The 15,031-nt window shown below is 41.7% G+C and overlaps 1 protein-coding gene across 2 annotated transcripts in view; it reads right to left on the bottom strand.

Moving 5' to 3' along the window:
• TMEM65 (transmembrane protein 65) overlaps window positions 1-13,155 on the bottom strand; it is a 49,144-nt gene extending 35,989 nt beyond the window's left edge. The window contains exon 1 of one of the 2 annotated variants that reach the window (XM_040261854.1): window positions 12,541-13,155. In XM_040261854.1, coding sequence (XP_040117788.1) covers window positions 12,541-12,838 — 298 coding nt within the window. In that variant the 5' untranslated portion in view covers window positions 12,839-13,155. The remainder of the gene's footprint in view (window positions 1-12,540) is intronic. The other variant, XM_040261855.1, reaches the window with a different exon arrangement.
• Between the last annotated feature and the right edge of the window lie 1,876 nt (window positions 13,156-15,031).

The raw sequence follows: 15,031 nt of genomic DNA, 5'->3' as shown, positions 1-15,031 counted from the left end.
CTGAGAATGCTCTTCCTTTATGTCTGAATGAATGGCTTCTTCTCAATCCTTTATTTTCATCTTAAATATTACTTAAACAAAAGTCTTCCTAGATCACCTTTAAGTAAAGGTCCTTCTGTTTATACTTCTAATAGCACACACTATCTATAATTATTTCATTATTTACTTTATTTCTCATATCTTTCTGCTCTCAAAAATCTAAGTTTCATGAGAATATTTTCCTGAATTAATTCTCTGATGCATCCACAATATCCAGTACCATGTTTATGATATGGTAGGAGATTAACAAATATTTGTTACATAAATAAATTTTCAAAGTTTAGGAAGGTTTTCTTTGAACATTACGCTAGGTATGTTTTTTAAAAGCTCATTCAAAAATCTAAAAGAAAATTACAGTAAAAGTTAGAAATTTCTGTTAAGAGATTTATTATGACAGTTGGAAGTCCCAGATACTAGTTTTTTGACTTTTTCAAAATTCTCCCATAATTTACAAACATTTTGCACACTGACTTTGCTTTGATTTCCCTTATTTTAAAACTAACAATGCCATATTTGCTTTCTTATTGAATGTGTATATTATGCAAACATATAAAAGGTAGTCTAAGTTATGTTACCAGCACAGGTGACTTTTATCAAGCATTTGAGTTGTTACCTTTTTTCTAGCATGTTAAAAATCCCAGATATGAGTATCTGTTGTCATTGTTATTTAGTCCTTAAGTCATGTCCAACTCCTTTGTGACACCATGGACTGTTGTCTGCCAGGTTCCTCTGTCTGTGGGATTTCCCAGGCAAAAATACTGGAGTGGGTTGCCATTTCCTTCTCCAGGGGATCTTCCCAACCAAGGGATCAGAACTGGGTCTCTTGCATTGCAGGAAGATTCTTTACCCACCAGGAAACCCCTGTGAATATCTAAAAAGGTGCAATAATAAAAACAGGGATTTTAGAGTCAAACAAAACTAAGCTAAAAACTTACTCTACTTACTCTACTCTGCCACACAGGTTTAAGGATCTTGGGCAAGCTCCTCTTAGCCTCAGTATCTTAATCCAGAGAATGGAGATGATTCATTCTCTCTCCAAGAGAAGTAAACAGAATAATCACATGAAAACCCACTTAGCTCAGTATGTCTATAGCAAATATCCAGTAACTGCTAAGTAATGTAATGAAAATAGTGTCAGCAGCAGCAATAGGGGAGCAGTGGGATGTCTACTATAAAATGTAATAACCATCATACAACAGAAATTTAGAAGCTATATTACAAAAATATCATGCTATTTTTAAAATCACAAATGTTTTAATAACCTAATACCTTAAATAATCTATACTAAGACTCAGAAAGAAGACAGAAAATCTAAATTAAGCCAAGTAAAGAACACCATTCTAACTTCAACTAAGTACCTTTTAGATATTTACAAGAATCCTTTGAACAGCCATAATCATAATGTTAGCACAAATACAAGATCTTCAGTGTGAGATCTGAAGAGTCAAAGATCAGTAACAATGTGATAGGCACAACGGGCTAGCTGGAAAGACAGGAGAGAATAATGGTCTGTGTCACTGAAATGTCTATCAAGATTTCTATAGAGTGAGGTAAGTTAGAAGGTGAAAAACAAATAATGCATATTAACATATATATATGGAATTTAGAAAGATGCTACTGATGAAATTATTTGCAGGGCAGCAATGGAAACACAGACATAGAGAACAGACTGTGGATACAAGGGGTGGGGGTGGGGAAGGAGAGGGCAGGATAGATGGAGAGAGTAACATGGAAACTTACATTACCATGTGTAAAGTAAATAGCCAATGGTAATTTGCTGTATGACTAAGGGAACTCAAACCGAGCTAGAGGGGTGGGATGGGGAGGGAGGCTGGAGGGAGGTTCAAGAGGGAGGGAACATATGGTATACCTGTGGCTGATTCAGGCTGGTGAAGCATTTCTCCTTCAAGCAAAACATAAATAAACTAAAAAAAAAAAGATTAAACTCTACTAAAAAACCTAAGGGTGAAGAGAGAGAGAGAAAATGAAAGAAGAATAAGAAGAAAACACCATGGAAGAGTGACAAAAAGCAGACATTAGAAACCATAACAGATGCCAAGAGGCAGTCCTCCTTACACAGCAGAGAAGTTCACCACAACCACAAGGGATGAATGAGAATAGAGTAGCGTAGTCTGAGGGCACTGGAGATAGGATGGGGAGCGGCACAATAAATCCGACACCTTTCACCAGCGCTATGACACAGTCTGAAAAGCATGCCAACTGAAACAGCACAGTGTTCTGGAGGCACTGAATGTGATGACTAGTACATCTACAAATAGAAGTAAGTAGCCCCAAAGAAAATCACTGTATTAAAATACAGTAAACAAAAACTCTGACATCTGGTAGAAGCAAAACTGTGCTCAATACACTTTACTAAGGCAGAGAAAAATGCAGTATATTCAGATATGTTGCCATCAAAAATAGTCAAAGTAAACATTTCAGAGGTTAAGAGAAATGACATTTTGCTACCTGCAAAGTCCCTTGTGTAGAGAGTCTCTCATTTACCAGATGGTTTCAGGTAACTACATTATATTTTAACAAGTAACTACTTGCTTTTATGTGGTTATTTTCATTAACTTAGAGCAGACATAAACCTATGAGTCAAGGACAAGGCTAGAGTTTTACTAATTAATTCATCTGACTAGCAAAATGCTAATAAACTCTGCACTCAGGAATTTAGCCCCTATTTGTTCCAGTTAGCTTTATACTCTCACATGCCTAAGAAAACCAGAAAAGAGTATAGTTATGCAAACTCATCATTATTTTTAGAAAAACTAAAACAGTCATTGTTAATAGTGGTTCAATAACAGATCATCCCTAACTTTCAAGGTCATCCATTATCATTAGTTCTGCCTGACCCTTTGGATGACCCTATAACACTGCAGACTTTATATTATTTTGATTTTCCTATCTACAAATTTGTTTATAAAAATTTACTTGTCACAATTACTATAAAAAGTAAGCAAATAGTCACTACTGAGAGGACCACCACCAAATTACTGGTGAATTCAACTATAGCAGTGTTTGACTTATCTGGAAGTCCTATTTTCTAAGTGTCTAACTTTTAGAATTTAGTTAAGAACTTAGAAGTGAAAGGACACTGCAATCAAGGAAAACAGTTATTGCAAAGTGCATTTATGATAATGAGGTGAAGAGTCTGATAGTGAACATGTGCTCAGTCACTCAGTCATGCCTGACTCTTTGTAACTCCATATACTGTAGCCCACCAGGCTCCTCTGTCTAGGAATTTCCAGGCAAGAATACTGGAGTGGGTTGCCATTCCCTATTCCAAGGGATCTTCCCAACCTAGGGATCAAACCCACATCTCTTGAGTCTCCTGCCCTGCAGGCAGACTCCTTACCACTGATCCACCTGGGAAGCCCCAAAGAGTCTGATAGAAAGGTGAGGAATTACTCTTCTGTCCTTATCCAGAGAAAAATAAATGTAAAATGAAGGAAATGAGCTAGAAGCAGAAAATATACTGAAAATAGTAAGTATCAATGGATGATAGGAAAAGGGGAGAGACAGGGACAAAGACTGAAGAAGAAATCGTCTTTTCTATTTATATATTCATATGAAATATACCATTTCATATGAAGCAACAGCCGTTGATCAGACTGGTTTTATTTTGCTAAATTCTTCTCCTTCCTCCCATTCAATGTCTCCTCCAGGGACAGCCGGCAATATCTAGAGACATTTTTGGTTCACAAAACTTGGGGTGAGGAGGGTGGGAGGGGGCTATTGGCATCTAGTGCCTAGAAGACAGGGATGCTGCTAAATATCCTATGTGAAGGACAACCCCCACAGCAAAGAATTATTCAATCCAAAATGTCAATATTGCCAAAGTTGAGAAATCCTGACATAGAGGAAAGGTCCTATACATCTCTGTCTCTCTCTCTACATATATATATATTAATCAATATATTAATATATAACAATCAAAGGAATCACTGTCACTATACTGGCACTCAGAATGTTGAAAAGTCTTAACCAAAAATTCAATATGTTACTGGTGTACCTTAATAAAGAACGATACAATATAAAATTTCTAACAGAAATGATTAATTTTTACACATACTGAGAAAAAGGAACAAACTACAGTTATCAGTTATGGTTACTACACAGAATATCTCCTCTTAATTTTCCTTCCCTTGAATCTACACTGGCCTTAGCAATTTGCTTGATCAATAGCATGCCGCAGAAATGACATTTGGGGACTTCCAAGGCTAGGTCATAAATCTGTGGTAGGCTGAATAATACTATCCCCCACCATATGTCCACATTCTAATCCTTCAACCTGTGTTCACAGGAGAGTTTGCAGATGTGACTAAATTAAGGATTTTGAGAGAGAAAGATTATCCTAAATAATCCAGGTCAGTTCTAAATGTAATCCCAAGGACCCTTATAAGAGAAAGGTAAAAAGGTCAATGATGTGACAGCTGAAGCAGAGATTAACGTGAGCAGGAACGAGCACATGCCAAAACCTGGAAGAAACAAGGACCAGGTTCTTCACTAGGGCCTGGAGAAGGACAGAACCTTGGTAACACTTTTATTTTAGTCCCTTAAGTCTAATTTTGGCCTTCAGACTTTCAGAACTCTAACGAATGAATTTGTGTTGTTTTAAGCAGATGGTGACTGTAGCCATGAAATTAAAAGACACTTACTCCTTGGAAGGAAAGTTATGACCAACCTAGATAGCATCTTCAAAAGCAGAGACATTACTTTGCCAACAAAGGTCCATCTAGTCAAGGCTATAGTTTTTCCAGTGGTCATGTATGGATGTGAGAGTTGGACTGTGAAGAAAGCTGAGCACCCAAGAATTGATGCCTTTGAACGGTGGTGTTGGAGAAGACTCTTGAGAATCCCTTGGACTGCAAGGAGATCCAACCAGTCCATTTTGAAGGAGATCAGCCCTGGGATTTCTTTGGAGGGAATGATGCTGAAGCTGAAACTCCAGTACTTTGGCCACATCATGCGAAGAGTTGACTCATTGGAAAAGACTCTGATGCTGGGAGGGATTGGGGGCAGGAGTAGAAGGGGATGACCGAGGATGAGATGGCTGGATGGCATCACTGACTGGATGGATGCGAGCCTGAGTGAACTCCGGGAGATGGTGGTGGACAGGGAGGCCTGGTGTGCTGCAATTCATGGGGTCGCAAAGAGTCAGACACGACTGAGCGACTGAACTGAACTGAAGCCACTACATTTGTGGTAATCTGTTACAGCAGCAATAGGAAACTGACACAAAGTCTTACCACTTCCACTCAGCTCTCTTGGAACATTTTCTCTGGGAGTCCTGATTCATTTTAAGATTGTCATGCTGGTGAAATCAAATACATCTACACTGGTCAGTAGTTCCATTTGAGCCCAAACTCCCAGTCATGTCCAACAAAGTGCCAGACAAGTGAGTGAAGCCATCTTGGATCCTGTAACTAGCTCATCTGCCAGCTGTTTACTACGTGACCCCCATAGATATTGCATCAAAGAGACAAATCACCCATCTGAGCCCTGTCTATATTCCTGATCCATAAAACCATGAGCTATAACACAATAGTCACTGTTTTATGTCACAAATAACTCTAGAGCTCAAGTTACATGTTAAATGATGATTAAAGATTGTTAATAGAATACATCCATTTTATAATGGAAGGGAAAAAAATTCTATTTACATTATCTGTTTTCTAGGCAGAATCCCTAGTTATAGGGCTACTCCAATATGCTCATTAACTCTTAAAACTATTCATAATTAAGGCTGTTAGAATATACTGCCATAAACAGGCTCTTTCCATATTGGAAAAATAACTGATCATAACAAAGCTTCATTTACTTATCCAGGGCCAAGATATAGAAGTTCCCAGCTTATTAGAGATGACTCACTCCTCCTGATTCAATCCACATTTCATATACTCATCTGTTCTCCTCTTGGAGGTCCGGTTATTATTTTCTTTTACTGATTCACTAAGGCACTGAAATATCTTTATTTGCAAATGTTAAACTGGAGTATGAAATGTTTTCTTGCCCTCTTTCCTATTCTCTCTGAACAAAAGCCAAGATTATCTTCAATTCATACCAGAGGCTAACAGCTTAACAGCTTTGCTACTTTCTTATATAATCCTATACAAAGGGTTGACAAAAATGGGAATACTCTTGTTAAGAATCCAAGATCCCTAGTGGATGTGAACTCCAGGAAAAATCATATTTGTTTTTATGTTTTCTAAGTATGCTATATGGTAAGTTCTCAAAACAAAACTCCTTATCATACCTTAAGTAAACAATCACAAAGGTAGGGAACGACAAGATTAACTTTAGAATTATATGGGATATCTATATGAATGCAGATAAATGGTTAAAAAAAATTTTTAAACATATATAATTACCACTTATACAGAGAAACAAAAAAATGCATGCTGATTAGAATCTAAGATTGATTTAAAAAAAAACTGCCCTGTTCCCCTCAAAACAGCCTTTATTTGCATGTGTGTATATATATATATATATATATAAAGAATCTCATTTTTAAAATAACACAAGTACACATTTTAAAAAAATATTTCCTAAAAAGCTCCTTTTTTCAAATCACGTCTTTCTTTATGGCTCCCCAAAAGCCAGCTCTTACTTTTCTGTGTAATTCTCCAACAATCATTAATTACAAGTTAATAAGCATGCAAGGCAGCCTCCAAGATGATCCCAATTATTTTCACCTCCTGGTATTCACATCCTATATAGTATCCTCCCAAAGTGTACAACTAGGGCAAAAAAGGATGGACTAGCTCTTCTAAGACTGGGTTATGAAATACTGTGGCTTCCACCTTAGGTCTCTAATCACTCATTCTGGAAGAAGCCAGCTGCCATGTCTTGAAACAGTCAGACAGCACTGTGGAGAGACCCACATGGCAAGGAATTGAGACTTCTAGCCAACAGCTATGTGAGTCAGTGTTCTTGGAACTGGTTCTTCCAGCCCCAGTCAAAACTTCAGATGATGCAGCCCCAGCTGAAAGCTTGTTTAACACTTGATGAGAGACCTTGAGCCAGAAATAACCCCTTAAGCTGCCTCAGGACTCCTAATCCTCAGAAACCATGAGGAAATACATATTTGTTTTAAGCCACTATGTTTTGAGGTAATTTGTTATATAGCTATGTATAACTTGATGTACTCCTTTTCCTATTTGGAACCAGTCTGTTGTTCCATGTCCAGTTCTAACTGCTGCTTCCTGATCTGCATATAGGTTTCTCAAGGGGCAGGTAAGGTGGTCTGTATTCCCATCTCTTTCAGAATCTTCCACAGTTTATTGTGATCCACACAGTCAAAGGCTTTGGCATAGTCAATAAAGCAGAAATAGATGTTTTTCAGGAACTCTCTTCCTTTTTCCATGATCCAGCAGATGTTGGCAATTTGATCTCTGGTTCCTCTGCCTTTTCTAAAACCAGCTTGAACATCTGGAAGTTCACAGTTCATGTATTGCTGAAGCCTGGCTTGGAGAATTTTGAGTATTACTTTACTAGCGTGTGAGATGAGTACAATTGTGCGGTAGTTTGAGCATTCTTTGGCATTGCCTTTCTTTGGGATTGGAGTGAAAACTGACCTTTTCCAGTCCTGTGGCCACTGCAGAGTTTTCCAAATTTGCTGGCATATTGAGTGCAGCACAGCATCATCTTTCAGGATTTGAAATAGCTCAACTAGAATTCCATCACCCCCACTAGCTTTGTTCATAGTGATGCTTTCTAAGGCCCACTTGACTTCACATTCCAAGATGTCTGGCTCTAGATGAGTGATCACACCATCGTGATTATCTTGGTCGTGAAGATCTTTTTTGTACAGTTCTGTGTATTCTTGTCACCTCTTAATATCTTCTGCTTCTGTTAGATCCATACCATTTCTGTCCTTTATCGAGCCCATCTTTGCATGAAATGTTCCCTTGGTATCTCTAATTTTCTTGAAGAGACCTCTAGTCTTTCCCATTCTGTTGTTTTCCTCTATTTCTTTGCCTGGATCGCTGAGGAAGGCTTTCTTATCTCTTCTTGCTATTCTTTGGAACTCTGCATTCAGATGCTTATATCTTTCCTTTTCTTCTTTGCTCTTCGCTTCTCTTCTTTTCACAGCTATTTGTAAGGCCTCCTCAGAGAGCCATTTTGCTTTTTTGAATTTCTTTTCCACAGGATGGTCTTGATCCCTGTCTCCTGTACAATGTCATGAACCTCTATCCATAGTTCATCAGGCATTCTATCAGATTTAGTCCGTTAAATCTATTTCTCACTTCCACTGTATAATCATAAGGGATTTGATTTAGGTCATACCTGAATGGTCTAGTGGTTTTCCTTATTTACTTCAATTTAAGTCTGAATTTGGTAATAAGAAGTTCATGATCTGAGCCACAGTCAGCTCCCGGTCTTGTTTTGCTGACTGTACAGAGCTTCTCCATCTTTGGCTGCAAAGAATATAATCAATTTGATTTCAGTGTTGACGATCTAGTGATGTCCATGTGTAGAGTCTTCTCTTGTGTTGTTGGAAGAGAGTGTTTGCTATGACCAGTGCGTTCTCTTGGCAAAACTCTATTAGCCTTTGCCCTGCTTCATTTCGTATTCCAAGGCCAAATTTGCCTGTTACTCCAGGTGTTTCTTGACTTCCTACTTTTGCATTCCAGGACATGGAACAACAGACTGGTTCCAAATAGGAAAAGGAGTAAGTCAAGGCTTTTTACTGTCACCCTGCTTATTTAACTTATATGCAGAATACATCATGAGAAACACTGGGCTGGAAGAAGCACAAGCTAGAATCAAGATTGCCGGGAGAAATATCAATAACCTCAGATATGCAGATGACACCACCCTTATGGCAGAAAGTGAACAGGAGCTAAAAAGCCTCTTGATGAAAGTGAAAGAGGAGAGTGAAAAAGTTGGCTTAAAGCTCAACATTCAGAAAATGAAGATCATGGCATCTGGTCCCATCACTTCATGGGAAATAGATGGGGAAACAGTGGAAACAGTGTCAGACTTTATTTTTGGGGGCTCCAAAATCACTGCAGATGGTGATTCCAGCCATGAAATTAAAAGACACTTACTCTTTGGAAGGAAAGTTATGACCAACCTAGATAGCATATTCAAAAGCAGAGACATTACTTTGCAACAAAGGTCCATCTAGTCAAGGCTATGGTTTTTCCAGTAGTCATGTATGGATGTGAGAGTTGGACTGTGAAGAAAGCTGAGCACCCAAGAATTGATGCTTTTGAACTGTGGTGTTAGAGAAGACTCTTGAGAGTCCCTTGGACTGCAAGGAGATCCAACCAGTCCATTCTAAAGGAGATCAGTCCTGGGTGTTCTTTGGAGGGAATGATGCTAAAGCTGAAACTCCAATACTTTGGCCACCTCATGCGAAGAGTTGACTCATTGGAAAAGACTCTGATGCTGGGAGGGATTGGGGGCAGGAGGAAAAGGGGACGACAGGGGATGAAATGGCTGGATAGCATCACCGACTTGATGGACATGAGTTTGAGTGAACTCCTGGAGTTGGTGATGGACAGGGAGGCCTGGCGTGCTGCAATTCATGGGGTCACAAAGAGTCGGACACGACTGAGCGACTGAACTGAACTGAACTGAATGTATAACTAATACAATGAATCCTGCTCATTCTTGAAAAACCAAATTGATATTTTAAATGTCTTTAAAAATAATTACAAATAGAAATAGTAATTGCAGAAATTTGAAAACAAATGTGGTTTAAAAAGTTCAGCTAAAATTAAAAGGCAATAGTAATAATATCAGCACAACAATGTACTGTAAGGAGAATATGGATTCTTTCTGGAAGAAAGACAGCAGGTTGAACAGATAAGTTGAGAGCATAACATCTACTTTAAAAAAACTTGGGAGGAAATCAGTTTGTAATTTAAAAATCACAATATCTTACTTAACCATAACAAGACATCCCACAAAGTTTGCTTTATCTATACAAATTGATTCTAAGGCTTTATCTTGCCACAGACTATATCAAATGCCTACTGATAAACACATAAGAAAGATAAGGGCCAATGTGACATATTTCAGCAGTAGACCCACATCCATTTCAAAGCATAGATGTTTTCCTGTAATGTTTCCACACCAAATCCAAAACACTACATTAGATCATGCAAGCACACGCTTTCCAAAGACATATAAGATTTCCTATTATAAGAAACAGCTCTTTTAATGATTTATTTCATTAGAAAGTGCACTTAGTACACACACATTTAATACACGGGCTGAGTATTTAAAAACACTCAAGCAACAATAAAAGAAAAACATGACAATTTTTCATTTGTCTGGGGAAAAAATTTATTTCAGCAATAGACTGAGTTGTATGCATTCTTGACATAAGAAATCTCTTTACCTTAAGTGGTTAATGAATAGGGTAATTTATTAGTTATGATCCCAGTTATCTCCCTCAAAACTATATGCACTGACTGGTATCAAAAACTGTATTAGAATTGTATACTAAAAATTAAAGCATCATCATCAATAAATGTCACATGAGTCAAAGGGCACTAATTTAGTCAACATTGGTAAAATTAGTTGACTTAAACTTTACAATTGTTTAGCTTATAAGTCAAATAAGCATTTGACTACTACATTATTTCCTATATCCTTGCTTGTTTATCTTGAACAAACACAATGTAAATTACCAACTTCTCTGTCATGTAACTTATATATTATTAAGTTTGGCACTAACTGACCTCCATTGACTGAAATTTATAGGTCCCTTCCAGTATTTAAAACCATGTTAAATTTTAAAGCATTACCTTCACTGGAAAATGTAGCATTCCTACTACAATACTATTGGCATGTGCTAAAACAATAAGGTACAAGGTAAAATTTATCCATGTGTATCACAGAACATGCTTTTTATGAACTGTTATAAAATCATATTAAGAAGGCCCTCCAATCTTGAAACCATGTTAAGGCAAAATTTCTAAGAAATTACTTAGAAAAGGCCAAATGTGAGTTCAAACAGTCTTATCCATGGAGAAAGATTCCCAAAACTAATACTCTGGCATGGATGTCTTTATTGTTTTTTCCAATGGTCATATTTTTGGAAATTATTATTTTAAAACCACACACTGAGTGCACATATAGCTTACAAATATGCTAATATCTGATTATGACTTCATATATCATGATTACATATTGAGTAATCGAATTGATTGGGATGTTACATTTTTCCTATAGAAGCACTGTGAGGAGACAATGTCTGGAATGATCCAATCCCATAAATTGTTCCACAATTCCCTGAACTGAGGAAAAGAAAGCAGTTAAAAGGCCCAACTAATAAAAAGTTTCTGAAAAAGTAGTATAGAAAAATCATGCTTATGAGGTACATAATTCTTTCCTCCATTCCTATCCACAGATCAAAGAAGCACTTCCAAGTGCCTCTGGCAAATGAAACGTCTTTTTCCAAATAAATGGGCTCTTAATGTAAGGAATCTATGAAATATTTATTTACCTACCAACCCTGAAGGAGGAGAGGCGTAAACTAAGGGGGAAAAAAACACAACTTTCAAACACACCAGAACAGCAGCAATGTATTTTGTTTGTATCAGGGTATTTAATTGGCAAAGGTATTTTAAGAATGAATGACTGATCACTGGTCCCTTTCACCTCTTCTGGTTTTCTGACTTTTTAGCTTTTTCACTTGGACTCAAATTCTGACCTACCAGCATTCTGCACTAGTTTCAAAAATATCCTCTTTTAACATGTTAGCTTAAAAATAGCTTGGTTTTCACCATTCCAGATTATTTTTGAGCAGAAGTCTGCTTTTTATTGTAGAGTCACAGATTTCCAGAAAAAAAAAAAACCTTCCTATCTACTGCATTCTTTCATCCTCTGAGGAAACAACAGAAAGGGGAGTTTAACTTGGGTAGCACCAAATCTATGATGGACTGACTTGCCAGTCTGTATGTGCTATTGGCTGGTCTACTCCACTCTTTCCATTTCCCAGGAAAATGTTTCCTTTGGCTGTTCAAATGAATCCAACTGGAGGCGTGTACAAACAGGCAGCTGAGAGTATCTCTGCCTTAAGAAGCAACATCCCTTCTTTCGGACCCACACATCTTTTGATAACCATTCAACAAAGTTTCCTCCTGCCTGTCGGCTTAATCACCTGCACGGCTGCACGTTCCCAGAAGCAGCACGAGCTAGGGGACAGGACGACTGGGGGGTGTGGGGGGCGGGGGAGAGTGAACACGGCAAATCTAAACAAAATCAGATTCTCGTCGGTTGGTAATCGGGGCTGAAGCTTCGATTCTGAGGTTGGGGAGGAACCAGCCAAGCATTGGCCCCGGCTACCTGGCACGATCCGCGCCTGTCCTACCTGCCCCGGGGACACTCAGGAGGCGGAAAGTTCCCCTCCTCCGACGTCCCAGGCGCGAGGCCAGGAAGGCGAAGGGAGCGGCGGCCAGGGACCCAGGCCGAGGGGCGGGCGGGGGAAAGGAGGGCGCTGGGCCCCCCGGATCGCCCCCCTGGGGTCCCTCTTACCTTGGGCGATGGCGATGGACTCGAAGCGGTGCAGCTCCTTGAGCAGGCAGCTCCTCTCGCTGGAGTGCAGGCTGTAGATGAAGTCGCGCGCGCCCTGAGCCGTGTTCAGCGCCTCCATGGGCTCCTTCTTGGGGTGGGTGCCCAGCGCCCGGGGGCCGCCCGGGGCCGCGAGCGCGAGCAGCCCCCGCCCGCAGCAGCACCAGGAGGGCGGACGGGGCGCGGCGGCGACGGCGGCGGCCGGGCCCGGCCTGAGGCTGCGCGCGGTCCAACTCCTCAGCAGCGGCAGCAGCCGGGACATGGCGGGCTGAGGAGCGGGGACCCCGCGGCAGTCCGGGAGGGCGATTTCTGACGAGGCCGCGGGAAAGAAGGAGCTGGCCTCAGCCCGACCCCGCCCCAACGTCCTCCTGACAGGCTACCGAGACGCCGGGCACCATGCACTCCCCGGCCCGCGCGGCTGGAGCCTCCTCTTGCGTCCTCCTTCCCTTCCCCGAAGGCCCGCGGCGCCTCCGGTCCCTCCCGACGACGAAAACTTTCTCTGAGGCGGCCGGGCGGGGAGAGCGCTCCAGCAGAAGACTGGCTGGCGGGCGGGCTGGCGGCGCGGGCGGGCGCCTCCCAGCCGACCCGGAGCAGCGCGAGCGGGCGGGAGGGTTCGGCAAGGGTTTGCGTCTGTCAGTCTTATCTTCCAGAGGGATGAGTCAGCCACGCGCCGCCCTTCTCCGGCACCGCCCTCCCTTATCGCCGGTTTTCCCAGCCTCTGGCCGGCGCTCGTCCTCACTCACGTCTGCCTCAAAGGAGCCGGGCTCTCGGGCCCCAGCCGGCGCCGCTACCCCTAGCGGCAGGGTAGGGGGTAACAGGGCGGGGCGAAGGAAAGAGGCGGGTAAGGGGAGGAGCTGCGCAGGCGCAGTGCGCAGGCTCGCGGCGCGCGCGCGCCCGCGCGCGCTCCCGCGTGAGGCGAGTGGACGTGGGTCCTCCCGCCCTTTGGTGCTTGAAGGTGTAGGGAAAGGGCCGTGGCTGCCGGCCCTGACCTCCTCCACGTTTGAGTCCAGACTGAGGGGTACGGAAGATCCTTGAGCCCGTCGCTGGGCTGGGTAGTGCGACTGCCACCCGTCCCGCCCTAGCGTCATACCTGAATCTGAGGCTGGTTCTGAGTGATGGTCCAGCGTGTGGCCCCCTTCGCTTGGCACGGGCCTCACCACAGCGCCCTGCTCAGCCTTTGGGTTATTGAAGCGCTCAAGCCGCGCCGTTTGCCAAGTCACCGCACACCCCGGCTTCCGCCGGAACCCGATCTCTGGAAACTGTAAAGGGAAGGCGAAGCCATGTCTACCCCTTCCCAGGAAGTCTTTGAGACCTTGACACTGGGAACACTCTTCCCCGTTTTGATGCAAGCACTTTGCAGATTGTTAATGCTGGAGCCCGAGGCAAGAAAGTCGCAGACCTTTTCCAGTTATTTGTTCAGGTCTGTTGGGTTGATTTTTTTCACCTATGCTGAAACGGAAAGAATTCTACGATTTTCCATTTCCACGTGTCCTAGGCATTTTCGGAGGAGTTATAGGGTCTCCTTTTACAAGCTTTCATCTACCTTTTCCCAAAGGAGGAGATCTCTGCTCTGTCTGAACTCTGATGACACTTAGGCTTCCTGGCTTCTTAGAGAATAGATCCACTTAGAGAATAAATCTGCTCAAGTGTAATCAAGACCTAAATCCTATCCTTATATCCGCTGCTGCACCCAGCCCAAGACCATATATGCAGTAGATGTGCTGTAAAAATGTAAGTACAAAAAATGTGAGTCACTGGAGGAACTTTATCACCAAATCCTTCTACTGCTCTGACTCAGTGGTTCTCAGAGTATGGTCCCTAGACGACAGAACTTGTTAGACATGCAAATTCAGGTGCCCCACCTGAGACATCCTGAATCTGAAACTGGGTTTTGGACCCAGTCATCTGCGTTTTAACAGACCCTCCAGTTAATACTGATTCCTTCCCTGGTGGCTCAGATGGTAAAGAATCTGCCTGCAATACGGGAGACCCAGGTTTGATCCTTGGGTTGGAAAGATTCCCCTGGAGAAGGGAATGACAGCCCACTTCTGTATTCTTGCCTGGAGAATTCCATGGACAGAGGAGCCTGGATGGGGCTACAGTCCATAGGGTCGCGAAAAGTCAGACACGACTGAGTGACTAACACATCACACACACGCACAGAGAGAAGTTTGAGAACCACTGCTCTAACTTAAACGGAAAGCATTTAAAAATTTTTTAAATTTCAGGGCAATGCTCCTGTTGTAATGATACTTAAGAATGTTCTCTCTAGAAAATGCAAGCCCTTAAGAGTGAAGAGAGTTTCTTGTCTTTGGAACCCCCTACATCCCCCATGGTGTGTTAGAATCTTCTACAGAGTTATTTAAGTCTCAAACTCTTGGGATTTCTACCACCTCCTCCCATATATACCTTTTACCTCCAAGAGATTCTGATTCATTGGGTTTGGGGTGGGGCC

Source organism: Oryx dammah, unplaced genomic scaffold (assembly GCF_014754425.2).
Source record: "Oryx dammah isolate SB20612 unplaced genomic scaffold, SCBI_Odam_1.1 HiC_scaffold_19, whole genome shotgun sequence".
NCBI classification, from domain to species: domain Eukaryota; kingdom Metazoa; phylum Chordata; class Mammalia; order Artiodactyla; family Bovidae; genus Oryx; species Oryx dammah.
Note: the sequence above shows the minus strand (reverse complement) of the source record. Positions and strands in the feature narration are given on the sequence as shown.